At 39.5% G+C, this 16,101-nt stretch overlaps 3 protein-coding genes across 5 annotated transcripts in view; 2 read left to right on the top strand and 1 right to left on the bottom strand.

Moving 5' to 3' along the window:
* LOC121641469 (NIPA-like protein 2) overlaps positions 1–2,842 on the top strand; it is a 34,819-nt gene extending 31,977 nt beyond the window's left edge. Inside the window, exon 11 of the mRNA XM_041987608.1 lies at positions 152–2,842. Within this exon, the coding sequence (XP_041843542.1) occupies positions 152–258 (107 nt within the window). The 3' untranslated portion in view covers positions 259–2,842. The remainder of the gene's footprint in view (positions 1–151) is intronic.
* On the bottom strand, positions 1,587–10,670 carry pop1 (POP1 homolog, ribonuclease P/MRP subunit). 3 transcript variants are annotated; one of them, XM_041987606.1, is made up of 16 exons: positions 10,599–10,670; positions 10,241–10,370; positions 9,832–9,957; positions 9,397–9,572; positions 9,038–9,298; positions 8,845–8,932; positions 8,530–8,708; positions 8,158–8,432; positions 7,062–7,155; positions 6,879–6,978; positions 6,664–6,783; positions 4,921–5,057; positions 4,602–4,793; positions 3,747–3,901; positions 2,929–3,156; positions 1,587–2,265 (listed from the first exon to the last, which is right to left on the bottom strand). In XM_041987606.1, exons 2-16 carry the CDS (start codon positions 10,365–10,367, stop codon positions 1,587–1,589), a joined length of 2,937 nt encoding a protein of 978 aa, XP_041843540.1. In that variant the 5' UTR covers positions 10,368–10,370; positions 10,599–10,670. The 3 variants fall into 3 exon arrangements, with proteins under 3 accessions (XP_041843540.1, XP_041843539.1, XP_041843541.1); XM_041987605.1 differs by having other exon boundaries at positions 10,545–10,658; XM_041987607.1 differs by having other exon boundaries at positions 4,921–5,036; positions 10,545–10,658.
* A 264-nt stretch (positions 10,671–10,934) lies between these two features.
* LOC121641471 (2-iminobutanoate/2-iminopropanoate deaminase-like) lies at positions 10,935–15,273 on the top strand. The gene is made up of 6 exons (XM_041987609.1): positions 10,935–11,050; positions 11,800–11,905; positions 12,486–12,540; positions 12,654–12,722; positions 14,442–14,497; positions 14,580–15,273. Exons 1-6 carry the CDS (start codon positions 10,986–10,988, stop codon positions 14,637–14,639), a joined length of 411 nt encoding a protein of 136 aa, XP_041843543.1. The 5' UTR covers positions 10,935–10,985; the 3' UTR covers positions 14,640–15,273.
* The last annotated feature ends 828 nt before the right edge of the window (positions 15,274–16,101 follow it).

The following is a 16,101-nucleotide window of genomic DNA, read 5'->3' as shown; positions in this document are numbered from 1 at the left end:
TAGCTCTCCTTACAAAACGGTGCATTGCCAAACAACCCAGGTAGAGACAGAATGAGTTTAGGCAGCAGCGACCCTGGTTTCATCTGACTGTAAATGTCTGCAGCCCTAGCAGCAGGGTCCATCTAATGAGCTGTGCTGTCCATGTTCACAGGGAGACGGCATACAGACAAAGTGCAGCCTGAGGCAAAGGCTCAAACATACGGATCACTGGCAGCCAAACTCATGTGCAACAGAGCTGGCCAAACAGACGACTCATAGGACTGGCTCCATCTGTTGGGACTGCTATTTTGGTGGATTTGTCTGTGTACATGCAGGCCTTTTACTGGGTTCAACATAATCTTTATTTATAGATAAAATTATCATGGAGGCAACAACTGAAACCGGTGCCAGTGTTGGTGGATTACATTTGTTACCCAATGTGGCGTCAAGTGGTGTAAATGTCAACAATACCTTGTGAGGAAAAAAAAACGGACAAAGATGAGATTAAACTCCTCAGGATGAAAGTATGACAGACACTTCACTAGCAACTACATTTATTTCCAGAGCTGTAATAAGAAAGAAAGGTGACAGATGCTTTTCAGATTAACAATTATTTTAATCAAGCAAATAAACTGGTCTGTGTGTTTAATTCAAGTCCATGATGCAAGTCTGAGGATTTCATCATGCAGCACAATAAGTGCACTAGTGCCCTCTGCTGGTGGGGGAGGGGCTCAGACGACGATGCAGCTCTGTAGCTGTGCTGATCCAAAGGGAATTCACTAAAAGCAGTTATTTTTCATTCTTGGTGCTGTTTTAAGTAGCCAATATTGATCATCGGCAGATTTTGAGTTTAAATACATACATTTATAACAATGAGCTCCATCTTCATGATGATGTAAAATGACTTGTTTTATCACCAGTGCACATCCCATCTTTACCTCAGATAAACCTCAGACTATATATTTAACTGGTACCAAACAGTAGCGTTGCCAAGCAACAAAACTCTCTGCCACCTACACATTATGGGATGTGTGGGAAACCACTGCTCATGCCAGTAACTACCAGAGGAATGAAAGTTAGATCTGTTAGATTAATTTCCTTATGAGAACCTTTAGTTATAATAAGCCATTTTACACAAACATTACATGATGTTTAGTTTGTTTTGTTTTTTTTTGTTTTTTTCTTTATTATGTTCAAACAAAACATTTTTACTGATAGGTTTGATTTTTTAAATAATAGAATAACCTGAACATAAATGTGCAGGGATCAAAGAGGCTATTTAAATCCTTTTGGAAACCCAGTAAAGAAAAGTTTATTATTTCCTCCAGTTGCAGCATTGGTCTGATTCATTTAGGGAGCTTCTCTTGGACAAGGGCATTCACTGGAAATCAAATCTGAAAATACAAGTAACTGTCTATTAGAAACTCCTGATGTATAGCAAACAACCAAAATTACAGTTTTCAGTAATGTCACCAGGTAGCTTTTAGTCATGCTCAGTGAATGTCATTAGCCAAGGCACAGGGTTTGCATTAAATGACCTTAAATTAAAGTATTTTTAATTCCCTCTAATGTAAAGCCTCTGCACCCAGTTCAGCATAGGGTAAGAGTCACACCTCGATATTGATCTTAGCAAAGCGGTAATGCAGGGAGGTGGGGTTGCGCAGTAGCAGCTTTCCTCTATGTTCTATTGGCTGGTTTAGGAGGGTATTAAGGAGACCTGCAACACTGACAAACCCCAGAGCCTCCCCACAGCCTGCAGACAGGGAGAAGTCACCCTGAGTGACCCACCCCAGAGTTACCCTAGAGCAGTGTGAAGTCACGCTTGGCAGAGGATCCGGCCACAGGCCTAAGACGAGGTCTGATGAAGACTGGGTGGGTGATTTGGGTTCTTTGGATGTAACTGGGTCTGAGTCATCAGGAAATTCTGATCCTTTACCTTCAGTGTTATCAGAAGAGGGAAGCTTCTTGGAGCCCTTCTTCTGACGTTTAATTTTGCTTTTAAAGTGGTCTCTATGTGGAGGCTCTTGGGGGCCACTACTTCCTTGATGTTTTCCCAGTAGCTTTAGATCCTCTGCAGTTGGCACACACAGCATGGCATGGAGTTCTGGTTTGCCCTTGGACAGCAGCGACGCACGCACCCACACCAGACTCATTCCATGTGCTGCGAGAAGAGACATGACAGCTGAGCGGCTGACAGGCGGCACCTCCCCGACACAGCGCACCCTCTGACCTTTTGATGTTGTAGGTCTGCACCAGGCAGACAGAAGCCTCAAAGGCTTTCTATTTCTGGAAAGCATTAAAAAAAACAGTATCCATTTAGAACAGGAGCTTAATACTAAAAAGGAAAAGATCCATTTTCATCTGCCCCATTGGGTGCCCAGACAGACATAAAAATTTTCTTAAATAACATTTTTATTTCCTCAAGCTAAAAGCAAAAAGCCAGCCAATGAACTGTAAAAATCCATCCAACTTTATTCTCATAGCATCATTCACATTACTCAAAGCTTATGAGAGTGTTTCATGAGGACAGATGCAGCTCTTCTTCTCTACTAATCTATGTGATGTATTGCAGCAATTTAAAGCTGGATGTACTTTGGGTATTCTCATCAAGAGACATTATGATGAAAGGGAGGTAGACTGGAAAAGCATTAAGCCTGTCAAAAGCTCAACTGGTTTCTCTCAATATAAATATATATATATAAATATATAAATATATATATATATATATATATATAAAAGGAAGCGATAATTTAAGCCCAAGGCTGCAAAAACACATTTTACCCACGGCACCTTTAGAAGTCTGATGCATTAATATAGTTAGAAGAGTTGTTTAAATGTTTTAAATATTAAATCTTTGAAAAGACCTTGGATTGAACCTGTGGTGTTCTTTATAAAGTGATATTGATAAAAGCTTATTTCATCAATAACATGAAAGGATATAACAGTCACCTTAGAACGGTGAAGTAGCTCGGAGGCTTCGTCACAGCGATGTCTTGTGACCTCTCCTGCATCATGGCATCCATCTCTGGTGTGCTTTGGGTCTGTCCATCTCCTTTCCCTGTCTCTCCTCCCTCTCTTGTGAGGACCTCCCATTCCTCTGCCAGCTGTTGCCAAGGGCAACGGAAAGGAGCCAGACAGCCATGTTTAATGTAATTGGTCCTTTTGGCAGGGGGACGCCTGTAGAAGATTTGGAAGGTCATGTCCTTGTCAAACTTTTAGGGCAACACTGCCAGTCTGTACAACACGACTGTCAATTGGTGGACAGTAGGGGAGGCCAGTCTTATTACCATCTTATCAGCATGCTGAGAAAGATCCACATTTTTTAAATGAAATGGGATCAAGGATTCAGAGCACATCCCTGTCAAGATTCCTACTCTGCTGATAACCTCTCCACTAAATATAGAGTGAATATGATCTTTGCTTGTAGGTGACTTTGCACTCAAACAAACCTCAAAGCTCTTTTTGCTAAAATTCTCATCCCATTTTTGTCTCATTACTACTTAAGTTTGTTTTTAAAATCATGTTGCTTCATAGTTTATAGGTTAATTTTAAATATACTGGAGAACCTTCATCAGTACAACAGACCTTCACAGTCAAGTTCTTAGGAATTTCCTCTCCATCGTATGCCAGAATATGCAACATGCAAGAACAAACAAAAAAGGCAAACTTTTGCACCACAAGCCATCCCTGCTGAAAACTGTGCTTTTCTAGCAGTCTCACACAATACTGTTATTTTTACTTTCCTCCCTGTTCAGTCCTCAGCTGACCTTTTGAATTTGTCCAGGAGCTCAGTCTCTTGCTCTTCCTGAAAACGAATCCCAGCAGGGCAGTCGGGATAATCATGGGGAAAGTGTGGAGCTGCTTTATTTTGGGAGTGTTTCAGGCTCATGTGAAGCCCAGCCACTCGAACTCCCCTGTAAACCTGGACGGGGCAGAAAGGAGACAGAAAAGGAGTTCAAATTACAGAAAATTTGGCAAACATGAGGGCACATCTCTAAGTTTTAAGCTACTCCTGCTCACTTCTGGTCAATGATGACACTAAAAGAAAAACATCTTTCACCATTTTTCCTAACCATATGTATCCTCATCATATACTAACTTTATTTCCTATACAACATAATCCATAAATTCAAGATCCCTTTTTCTGAATTAATTAATACAGTCAAGGCATATTAGATGAAGCGAACTGGATAATATATCACAAAACATGAAACTATGGATTATTCTACATAAAATAGAAACACTAGATATGAAGTATCAGGGGGGGAAAAACATTTAAAGTGCTTTCAGAGTAGTGTTCTTCATTTTTCTTATAAATTAACTAAAGTGAGTAAACATGAATATATACTGTTGACATCTCTAGCGTGTTGTGTGTGGATGAATGTACTTACAGTTACAGCAGGCCATGCCTAACTTAAATATCATGTGATATAATCTTGTCCAACAACATTACAATGCAGCTTTCACACAACTCAACCACCACACTACTAAGTACCAGCATTCATTTAACCAAGTTATGAAATTAAAGCTTATAATGCCAACTTTCAGTGCTGTAAAAACTAATCTGATGTAAAATTCATGGCAAAAGAAGTTTCTGTCAGATAAATGTTCATGCTACCTACCAGTGGCACCCAGAAGGCCATGCCCCAGCCTTTAGGAAGGAGCAGGTCCCAACCCGCTCCCCAGGTGCTCATCTCAGTCCCCACCTGCTTGCCAGGGTGATGAACCAGTAGAATGGGGATGCGGCCTTGTGGCGGGGTGGGACTCAGCCTGGAGCCTGGCACCAGCACCTCGCTCCTCATACGGTTCAACTCCTTTAGGCAGTACACAGAAAAGCTCCAGGTAAGAGCAGCTTCCCAGCTTGTGATTGTTTATGCTTTTATAAACAGAGTGGTTAAGATAAACTGCGACTCATGCAGATTACTGTATGCCATAAGTTACCTGCTCTGATATCTTGTTATTAGTGACGTTGTCACGGACAGACTGATCCCACAAGAAACTCTGACAGCAGTGCTCTGGTACTCCTCGTAACATCAGCTGCCTCCACTTCTCATCCTCTAAACAAACAGATACACAGCCTGCTTCTGCATAACCAGCTTCACTACACACAGAGACATAAACCCCACATTCAAATGACCAGCAGCATTCACTACAGCAGTCTCTCCATTACAATAGCTCTTTTTATTAAATAAACAGGCAAATAAAACAAACATGAAATATCCCACACGATGGAGGGCAACAGAAGTCATGTTTGCAATTCTTTGAGATTGGCTTGTATGAAGCTTCTGATCCTCAATTATCTGTGTTTGTGTGTCTTTAGCAACCATTTTACAAATGAAAACCATAGTTTTTAATCATCTGAAATCTAGTCTTTTAAAAGTAATTATGTTATTAAAAGCTGCTTGTCCTAAATAAACATGGAATAACCTCTTAGTTTCACTATTGCTGCAAGCAATATTGATTAAATGTACAGTGTGAAACCCACTCCAGGTTCCACTAAATAAATTTCAGATAAATTAGTTAATCTATTCACTGAAAGTTAATCCTCTTAGTCTAAACATAATCAAATTTACAAACATTTTTCTCTGGTGGGGGCTGCAAAACCACAAGGCTGAGGATCACAGGTCTGCCCTCCAAAACAACAAAGACACTGTTAAACTTATTACTACTGTTAAGGGATGCTGAATATCCCTTATTTCATGTTTTGGCTTTGTCATTCTGACTAAAAAATTGCTTTAAAAAAATAATTGTGGGACAGAGAAACTTTTTTCTTTCTTTAAATGACAAAAGAAGAAAAGGTCCAGACAGTCCACTGTGAATGAATTTTGTCTCGGGGTGAAAGACATGTTAATGATACAGCCTTCTCCTGCTGGAATTTATCAGAGAAACGTGAACTACAATGCTGCCCTGATTACAATTTGTTATAAGAGGCTGATGGGGGGAGAGGAATAGTTAGGCAGATTCTACAATCAGTCTCATTCATGGAATGAGAATAATGACAAATGGTGTATTCAGGACAAAAATACCACACTGATCAGCTTTTTAAATAGAAAAAAAGTAAATTGTGTTTAACCTGCAGGAAGGAACCAAAAGATTTCCCCAGCTCCATGTGTTCAATCTGATATGTACAATGCAGAATAGTTTTAAAGTAAAGCAATGAAACTGTTATTCTTTTCATAAACCTTACAAAAAGATCCATGTGAGCAATGACAATTAGGTTATATCATTTAAAAAATAATTTTGGGCTTAATCTTGTGTTGGATGGACAGATCATGACTGATGGTGAGGCAAGAAAAATGAAAATCTTGCTGGAAACGTCATCTTTTGACTATTTCCGCCATACTTAAAACAATCAGTCTGTTGTCAGTCACTGAGGATGTGTTTGGAGTACAGGGTCCTGCCAGGAATCGAACCTGGAACATCTGCATGGCCAGGCAGAGGCCCCCCGGAGCACAGAACCAGATGCGTACTCAAACAGCCTCAGGACTAGTAACAACAGAATGATTGTGTGATCGGCTGCTCTTTACGACTCATTAAATGGTCAGTTTACAATTGCCATGAGAAAAGGTAAGATCCCCGTTTACATACAGTGTGATGTAAATGTGCATCATGCAAGATTTAAACTAAATTTTAAGTAAACCAATTTCCCCTCCTGCACAGTCTTTGTAGAAGGTCAGATTTTACCTTGGGCCTGGTTTACGCATGGTAAAGCTTTAACCTTCTTTGATGGTAAAGTCAGTCTGGGGTCATCCACAGTGAGCCCCAGTACTGTGCCTGGGGGGAGCTCTCCGGTTGAATAAATACCTGGATGAATCACACCAAAAAGAATAATAACGCATAATCGCAGAGTAAACAAACAAGCACATGTGAAAGACATGTAAAAGAGAAGAAAAACAAACTTTTAAGTATGTGAAAGACATCCGCTTGTTGTTGATGCAGAGTCATCTTGCTCTCATCTTTGCAGTGCTGGGGCCACCAGAAGGAAGACTGGCTCACATCCTGAAAGACAAAAACATAGATTCAGTTATTCAGTGTATGAAAAGCAAATACACTGCAGAGTTTATTCAAGTCATGGTGTTTACATCACAGTCTGTAGCTGCTTCCAAAGTTTCCGCCAGCACAGAATGGGACTGCGGTCCAATCAGGCGGTAGCGTATGATCTCCATTGTTAGATCACTGCAACAAACAGACAATAAAGTTTACTTAGCATCTCCATCACAAGAACCACCTGTATTGGGGGCTGCATGAGATACAAGCAGTACAGAAGATCTTTGCACCCACAAGGAAGCACATCTAACATATAGCATACCTAAATCATGGTGAGAAACCAAGTTAAAACTCTACCAAGCACTAGCATCCAAACCAAATGCAGTTCAAACACCAAGCAATTATATGGGAATATAACAAAAACATGACAACAGCTCTGTTCACTTTAGAGCTTCTGCTCATTTCTACACACAAACAAGGTGTCATATGAACGCAGAGACTGCTGATTACAAAAATGTGTCTCATCACTGTGGCAGCCGAATGTAGCACAGAAAAAACCTCTAATACATAAATAAAAGTTTTATTCCAGCTCTAAAAACTGTGTTCTTCTATGACTCTGCCTTTTAAGTGAATCATGAAGCTCCTGCTGGTTTCCATGAAGATGAAGGAGATTTTATAGTGAAGTATTCACCCTTTCTATCATATACTATCTTTCTGGATCCTCATTGTGTTCCTAAGGTGAATGTGGGGGCTATCCCTGGGTGCTCCTGACTCAAACCACTGATAGATGTCCATCATCGCCTGATGGCTTCCTGAGATATTTACCTGCATAACACCTCTTAAAACATCTGTAAATCTGCTCAGGTTTATGTTTTTATCTTCTCCTGTAGAACAGTTCCTCAGATATTACTAACTCCTAGATGAACTGGGCTGCTATGGTCTGGTTTTCAAAGAGAACCATTTATATGTTCTACTGTATTACAGGTGAATTTACTTCGACACAGTAACACACATCTTGACTGTGACACTTCTGTAGTAATCTCACGTCTCAACCAACATTGTACATACAGCCCCTGTGGTTTTGAAGTTAATCCAATTTATTGTGGGTATGTCATTTCTGACAGGATACAGTAATATAGGTCTCGTCAAGAAGAGGTTAGATCGTAAATTAAACTTAGACGTTTCACTAACTTTATAACCATCCCAGTGGAGCTGGACTTCCACGTAACTGGGGTGCCAGGAAATCTGGTTCCATCTCCCAGAATCTTCTTTGCAGGAGGTTCGCTGACATCCTTACGGCTTCGCTTTCTCTTGGTTCCAATTACCAGCTTGGCTTTAGAAGCATTTTCAGGCTTTGGCTCTGAGTCTAAGGCAGGATTTACCTCTGCAGATGTGACTACTGGTAAAACTGGAGGTACAACAGCCTCGTCACACTGGCACACACTTTGTAATTCAGGGAGAAGATCCTGGAAAGATGACAATATCTATCAATTAACACTATTCCTCTGATTTTCTCTGTATTATCTGCTATATTCTGAAATTAGCACTTAAAGCTAGTCATACCTGCTTAAGAGTGGGATGAGCCCAGATCCACAGCTGCCTGTGAGTTGAACCCTGCATTCGGGGTCTCCAAAGGAAGGTGACAGGGCCCAGGGGCTGTGAGGGGTACTGTCCTGCTTTGTACACTGTAATCATGCCCTGTCTGCACCCTGATAGACATGAAGCTGCAGCAAACGTAGGCCCTAGAAAAACAAATCACAGCTTATAACACCACACTGAAAATAACATCAAACACTAAAAACCCAAAGAAGAAAACTTTACAAATCCAAAGTATTTTTAAGGAGTTAATTAAGAGTAATCTAATGGATCTGTACTCACCTGCCTCCTTGCTGGCTAACTGTGACAGAGCAGCCAACAGCTTGTCTTCCTCGCCCTGTAGTTCTATACAGCAGTAATAGGAATGGTCCTAAGTAGAGAGAGTCAAAAAGATTTGAGCCCGTTTTCCTAGAAGTGATATAGTTTCAAGTCCAGTAAATAAAGCACAAGGAACACTTTCGTTCTGTGTGGTTACCTGCAGGAGGCAGTGGCTGCTCATTGCTCTGTAGCACGGCCGGTAGCATTTGAATGTGGGCCTGTCCCCGAGACAGTATCCCCACTTTTTAACCATGTGGAAACGTTTGGCGTGCCAAATGTGCGTCTCCAGCCAAATGTTCTTCCGCTGGCGGCGGTTGAACTCCAGCAGCAGGTTTCCATGACGCCGGCGAGCTTTGCGGCTCTTGCTCTTTGTTGTTTCCTTTTTCTTCTTTGAGCCGGCCTTAAGGCTCTTCTCTCGCTGGTGGATGAAGAGAACAGACATGTCTCTGCATCTGAGGGGCACTCAGAGGTGGAACATTTTTGTATGCCAAAAGTAAAACATAATTTAAAAACTACCATTCTGTTGGCTACGTCTCTCAGTCTGCGAGGGAGCCGCTTTGTGTTATGGCTCATGGCTCGTCTTCTCATGTGTTTGGGCAGAGCCTGAAACACGTGACTGCTGCTTGTTGTTTTGGTGACTGCTTTCAACATGGCATTCACCTCTGCAGCCCTGGCCCTGGCAAAAGCTCCAGCTTGGTAAGGAGGAAAATGAAAAATTATCCGTTTTGGTTTCATTAACAACTTTGTGACTGTCATTTTTCTAATTCTGTGATGCTATATCCTTCTTTAAACTCTGTTTTCAGGTGGTAATGTTTAACTATTCTTTTCTCTTAAGTAACAGATGATCTTAAAGTACAAGAAGTACACTGATAATTTTTTGTTTCTTGCAGTACAATAATTTATGACAGATTGTAAAGCTTTGAGATCGCAAGGGAAGGAGAATGTCTATACCAGTGATAAAACTGGGCATCTCCTTGGCATATCCACCACCATCTTTATGATGTCCACGGACCCATCCACCCTTGTGGGGGGGTTTCTTGTTCTTCTCTGAGGAAGGATGCACATGAGATGGGCCACCTTCAAAAATAGAATTAGTTAGTTTTGCGTATGCTTAACTTTTCAAGGCATTAAACACACGCTGATTTAAATTGAATTGTTCCGTTTAGGTTGAGGCCATAAAATGAGTTCATCTTAATAAAATGGCAATCCAGTTAAATAGATTCGTCTTTCATTACTCCTGCTGGCACCGGCAAAATGGGATAAACTCACAAACACTCCTGAACCTGTTATTGCTCTCTTCTAATGGCAGACAGCCTGCAGAGCTGCTGTCAAGCAGCAACAAATGCTATGACGTTAATACCTGCGGCAGGAGTGTCTCCTCCATTCTCTGAGTGTCTCTCCACATTATGTGGGGAAGATGGATACTGCACGCTGGCAGGCTGATTCCTCATCTTCTTCTCCCGCATTTTGACTTTAGCTGTAGACATTTTCTGTAGGAAAACAAGACACAGCTACCACTTCTTGCTGAACGAAAAGCTGACACTCCAAACAACTGCACGAGCATTAGCCTGCTAGCAATATTAGCTCACAAAAAGTTAATGTCATCTTGACCAAACACTACTAATAAAATATTGCTGAGTAACAGTTACAAAAGGATCACCTACAGCAGATTTATTTTAAGATTTCAAAGTATCTCATATGTATGTCTGACACTTCACCCAAAATGTAGGCGTCCTCTCTTTTCACAGTTAGCAACCATGTGAGTTTTCCTCATGCTAGTTGGCGTCTTCATTCCTTCCGGATATGATGCGTTCAATGTATGTGTAGTATACAGGCGCAACAAAAAATGACCAGTACATTTTCTTTTCTTTTCGTTCCTATCTTTCCTTTTCTTTTCCTTTCTTTTCTTTTCTTTTCTTTAGTCTTTTTTCTTTTTTCTTTCTTTTTCTTTGTTTTTCCCTTGTTTTCTCACCTTACAGGCATGTTGCACATTGAGTATATCATTTACGGTAAAATCTTGTCTGTCGTTTCTGTTTCACCTCCTCACTTTGCAGCTCTGTTGAACTGCTTGTTTTCACTCGTGGACCTGCGTGCTGTCAGAAAAAATGGCTGGACTAATGAGGAGAATTATTAGCACAACTAAAGCTCCTGCTGCTATCGGCCCATACAGGTGAGGGGAGTTTTAAATTAAAATGCCATACTTGACAGCATGTATAGAGCAAACGCATGACCATTTTTACGTGTAAAGAACGACAAAAGTACTGAGGATCCGTCGTTTTGTTTGATTCTTCTGTTTCTCATTACTTATCTTGTATCTTGTATAATACAGTTACAGTGGCTAGTATACAGTTTTTTTTTTCCATTAGTCTTGTTTTCTGGGTGAAAGGATGTGAGGTGCATATTCACTTTGACGGGGCAAAGTACGTGTTTTTGGATCTTGTACTTTGCACTGTAACATCTGCTGAAAGGTTGAACTATTAAAAATAGCAAACTGTGCTCATAAGTTTTGGAATTTGCAGTTTCATGATCGTGTATCAAGAGTCAAATTCAAGAGTTTGAATATTGCAGCTTAAGTGTAAACTCTGCCTGTGAAAAATATGGACACAGCTACCCATTCACTTTCAGTAGGAGGATCAGTGGACACAATGATTGTTCAAGGCACAACACTGTAGTACATATTTGATTATACCTGAAGGGTTGATTTTAAAGATCCCCTAAAAACCAACACTGGCATCAGACACTACATAACCTCGGAAAACTGAAAAGGAGACAAATAAACTCAGGCATGGTCAGTAGCTTGCATTTATTCACTTTTTTCTGCAGTAAGGATGAGGAGATTTCACTGTCTTTCTGACAGAGATAAACCCAAGCTTTAATCCAGTTTAGGTAACTTTTCTTTCCTGTTTGTGTGTCTCCCAGCCAAGCCGTGGTGGTTGATCGGACCATGTATATATCAGGACAGCTGGGGATGGATCCAGCCAGTGGAAAGCTGGTGGAGGGTGGTGTTCAAGCTCAAACCAGACAGGTGACGCTTCACAGAAAACTTGAAACTGACTCAAGATATTTCTGGATTTTTCCAATGAGATTGTTTTACTGTAGTTATTATGAACATAACGGGATTTCACATTACTGAAAGTTACAGCGTTTAGCTTTGTTATTTCAAATAGTATGTGAATTTATTATTTAAAAGTAAATCAACCTGTCTCACAAAGCAAAGTCAAGCTAAACGGAGCCAGAACAGCTGCTCTGGAAATGTTTAAAGGGCTAGGAAGAAAGTGAGAGTTCTTTTTAAAAAGCATAATTATTTGGTATAACTACATAGAATTGCAGTAGAAAGAAAAAAGGACAAAATTATATTAGTATTTGCCTTTAGCACTTGCGCTCAGTCAAGCTACAGAGGTCAGGGTCATGTTGGGGCTCCACCATCTGTTGCAACACTCATCCTTGTGGCTAAATATATTGTAGTTCTACAGAACGCTGGTTGTGTGTTAAGATCTGTTATCAAGCTGTATAATGATTTAATAACTGATAACAAGCAGCTCAGATTATATAATGTATAAAAACATTTGGACTGTATGTCGTGATGTTGACTTTTTTTTTCCCAGGCTCTTGTGAATATGGGTGAAATCCTTGAAGCTGCTGGATGCGGTTATGAGAATGGTGAGAAAAAAACCTTTTCCTGATTTAAAAAAAGATTAGTATTTTGTATCTATGTTGATTTTTTCTACTCTTTATTGCAAACCAATCATACATTTTATTTTCATTCCTCGCAGTTGTCAAAACCACAGTGCTCTTAGCTGACATGAATGACTTCAACAATGTCAATGATGTTTACAAGCAGTGTAAGTATTATATTATATATTTATGGTAAGTATGCAATGTTTAGTCTGTGTTGATGATATGCTAAACTCATGACAACTCAACAATGCTTAATCTGTTAAACCTTGTAATTCAAAGTTGAGCACTAGGTGGCAGCACAAGCTGTATTACCCAGGCAATATAAATTCAAAGAGGGCAAAGAGGTGACATGTCACTTTTAATTGGCATGTATGCTCCTTTTGCAGGATGCAATATGGTGTGCATTATTCTTATATATCAGGAGAAGCATTATCCATGCATTTGCCAATAAAACATCAGCAGCAAGTACACATATGAAACAACAGCGTAGTGGCTTTGATAGGAAGAAGAAAACAGGGACTACTTATGTTTGCTCAGTCATTTAATAGAATGAAATCTGAGCTGCTCTTGCCAGTGGGTCAAGCTTAATCTAAGTGCAAGATAATGTTCCATATGATGTGGCACCCCTTACTGATTTCTCTGTCATGTAAGTAGCAGGAGCACTTACAATGCTTGGTAAGTCTTCTGATACTCTTGAAGGAAGGAAAGGAAAAATAAATAAAAAGTGGGGGAAAGGCTGCCTTCATCTAAAAAAAGCAAAGGATGTGAGAATTACAGCACATAAAACCTTGCAGGGAAATGAACTCCCTCATTAAGAATATTCCATTATGTGTTAGTGTATATGCCTGGATGAGGGTGAGGTGCTAATCAACAGAAATGCAGCGCTAATTCATGGTCTAAAAAGGTTTTGTGAATGCTCACAGGTGCTTTCATTCATTCTGGTTCATTAGAGTTTAGCTGTGGTTGAGGTTGATTAGCACTATACAGATGTCACAAGTGATCGTTGCACTTACTGAACAAAAAGAATAAAATGCTTTAAGCTCTCCTGCCAATTAGAGCTTCAGTAAGAGAATAATAGACATGTTCATTAAGTCAGACCCATTTTTATCTGTCACTATTGTTGTGACTGCATTGCAGACCGTTTCCATCTTACTGTTCAATACTGGTGCTTTGTATTGAAGAAAATCAGAGTTTTTTAGGCATTTTGTAGCATGAATGTGTAATAAATGTGTGCATCTTGTGTGTTAAGTCAGTGCACGAAGTTTGCACAATTAGTTTCTGTATAAGAACTGGAATCTTTACAGTATGTGACTGGTTAATGTTTCTTCACACATAATTATCAGTAAACACAAGAGGATTGCATCTAAAAGTCTCTATTTAGAATGACATTTTTTACAAACTGCATGCATGTTGAAAGAACCTTTGTTTTTGTAGTTGACTGTTATTGCAGGAAATCAAGAAGTCAGTTAGATATGCAAGCAGACTGGGGCCTTTTTTATTTATTATTTTTAGATTTATAACTTTTTAATGCTTCTTCTGCACCCTGCTGTAATGCTTTTAATGTTTTTCGTAAAGCACTCTGAGTTGTCTTGTACACAACGTGCTGTACAAATAAGCCTGTCTTGCCTCATTGATGTTATTTATGTCTTATGACAGTCTTAATATCTGCCTTATTTTAATGCCTTAGATTTTAATATGAATATGTTGCACATTAAAACTTCATATGAAAGATGAGCGATCCAATTTGTGTTTCATTATTAAAGACCAACATCCTGTAGATCTTACTTCTGTGGATTTGTGTGACTGAAGGTTTCAAACTTCAATTATAGTGCATGTGATTAAATTTGTGTGCACTGATGCCCTAATTGAGCTGCTTTCTCTAGTTTTCAGTGCTAACTTTCCAGCCAGAGCTGCTTATCAGGTTGCTGCTCTCCCCAGAGTGAGTTCTTTACACTGACTTTGTTCTTTTCCGCTGATTCTGTGAAGATTTTGTCCAAACCAAAGCTTTTATTTGTTTCCAGGGAGGACTGGTGGAGATCGAAGCCGTTGCTGTTTTGGGCCCTCTGACTGATGCTTTTTAACAGTCACATCTTAAAAAACTGAAACACAAGCACAGAAAAAGATTAGATGATTGTTTTTTTTTGTTTGTTTGTTTTTTTTTTTTTTTTTGCAGAGCAAACAAGAACTAATAAAAGATGATCTTTGTAATTTCTTGTAGATATTATTCTGAAGGCCAGTAATTGATGTGTTGGTGGTATAAATTCGTAGCATCGTCACTAGCAGCAGTCGGGCTCTGAGCACTTTCCCTTCTCATTAACATTGATGAGACGTGTTTGGAGACAACGCTGCATTTTCATCTCCTCCTGCTCACGTTTCACTTACAATAGCTGTTAAATATCTAAGCCTGTTTGTTGGCTTGAATTACACCATCAGCCGGTACAGCCCCCAGCCATACCCCCATCACGTCTTTGTCTTCTTTCATGATTCATTATCAGAAATAACTTAATAAATACTTTAAACTTTCCTAAATTGTGATTTTTTTGTTTTGGCATTAAACAGTCCTTGCAGATGAGTTAAGCAAGCACTTTGCATGTTTATTATGGTATATATGTGTTAATGACCTCTGGGTGAAGCGGCAGGTGGTTTACGGAAGATTAGATGACAGAAGCAAAGGGAGTTCGTAAAAGATAAAGTTGGGATTAAAAGGTAACATAACCCTTGTTTCTGTACATATTTCAACGTCTTCATCAGCTCTTACTAAATTTATGAGTCAAGTGAATAATGAGGTTGGGTTAACACGTCTTTGAAGGCCGTGCATCTGCAGGTTTGCATTCTTTCACATCAGAACTTATGTTCTCTTTTAGTCAGATAATTATACCCTTTAAAAATAAATAAAAAAGATAAACATCCTGCTTCAGTTTTGTTTACATATAAACCTGCTGCCTGTTGCACAGCAAAAGAATTATTTGTATGTTTTAAAACAACAGATGTGTTCGTTGCCCCATTTGCTTGCTAAGTAATTACATATATCGAGTAACATTGATAAAATTGCTCCTACCGATGCTCCAAGTTCACTCTTTGCCACGGTATATACATATGTTGTGTGTAATTGAACTGTTTCATTTATTAATTTTTTAATAAAGAGGGAAGCAAAGGCAGCTTGTATGCAAAGTTCTGAATAATCTTAAATGGTATGTATTTTTTTTTAACTCGTTTTTATTAAGGAATTAAATGCTTATAATGCTTATTTATGGGAAAATTGTTATATGCTGTGATAGCCCCCCGTTCCTGGTTGGCTGGGTATCATGAATATTAGTTATCCGGAAAGGAGTTTAGCTGGTCAAGAAAAGATATGACTTGGGCCCAGGATACCAAATAAAAAAGGTCTCTAGATCCCTAAGTGTGTATTACAATTGTGAAGGCTTTAGGTGGTTTGGTAGATTTCCAATGGAATAAAATTCTTCTGCAGGCTAACAGTTATAAATGCTAAAAATGACCCCAAGTTTATTGTTGACATGGTATGTCTTTGAGCTGAAGCACATT

This window comes from Melanotaenia boesemani, chromosome 6 (genome assembly GCF_017639745.1).
Source record: "Melanotaenia boesemani isolate fMelBoe1 chromosome 6, fMelBoe1.pri, whole genome shotgun sequence".
Lineage (NCBI taxonomy): Eukaryota > Metazoa > Chordata > Actinopteri > Atheriniformes > Melanotaeniidae > Melanotaenia > Melanotaenia boesemani.
Note: the sequence above shows the minus strand (reverse complement) of the source record. Positions and strands in the feature narration are given on the sequence as shown.

Coding starts and splice junctions, on each gene's coding strand:
- pop1 (XM_041987606.1), bottom strand. CDS start 10,367: ATGTCTACAGCTAAAGTCAAAATGCGGGAGAAGAAGATGAGGAATCAG. Junction 9,299..9,396: donor GAGACGTAGCCAACAGAATG/GTAGTTTTTAAA, acceptor TTCATCCACCAG/CGAGAGAAGAGCCTTAAGGC. Junction 2,266..2,928: donor AGCTACTTCACCGTTCTAAG/GTGACTGTTATA, acceptor AATGCTTTCCAG/AAATAGAAAGCCTTTGAGGC.
- LOC121641471 (XM_041987609.1), top strand. CDS start 10,986: ATGGCTGGACTAATGAGGAGAATTATTAGCACAACTAAAGCTCCTGCT. Junction 12,723..14,441: donor CAATGATGTTTACAAGCAGT/GTAAGTATTATA, acceptor TGCTTTCTCTAG/TTTTCAGTGCTAACTTTCCA. Junction 14,498..14,579: donor AGGTTGCTGCTCTCCCCAGA/GTGAGTTCTTTA, acceptor ATTTGTTTCCAG/GGAGGACTGGTGGAGATCGA.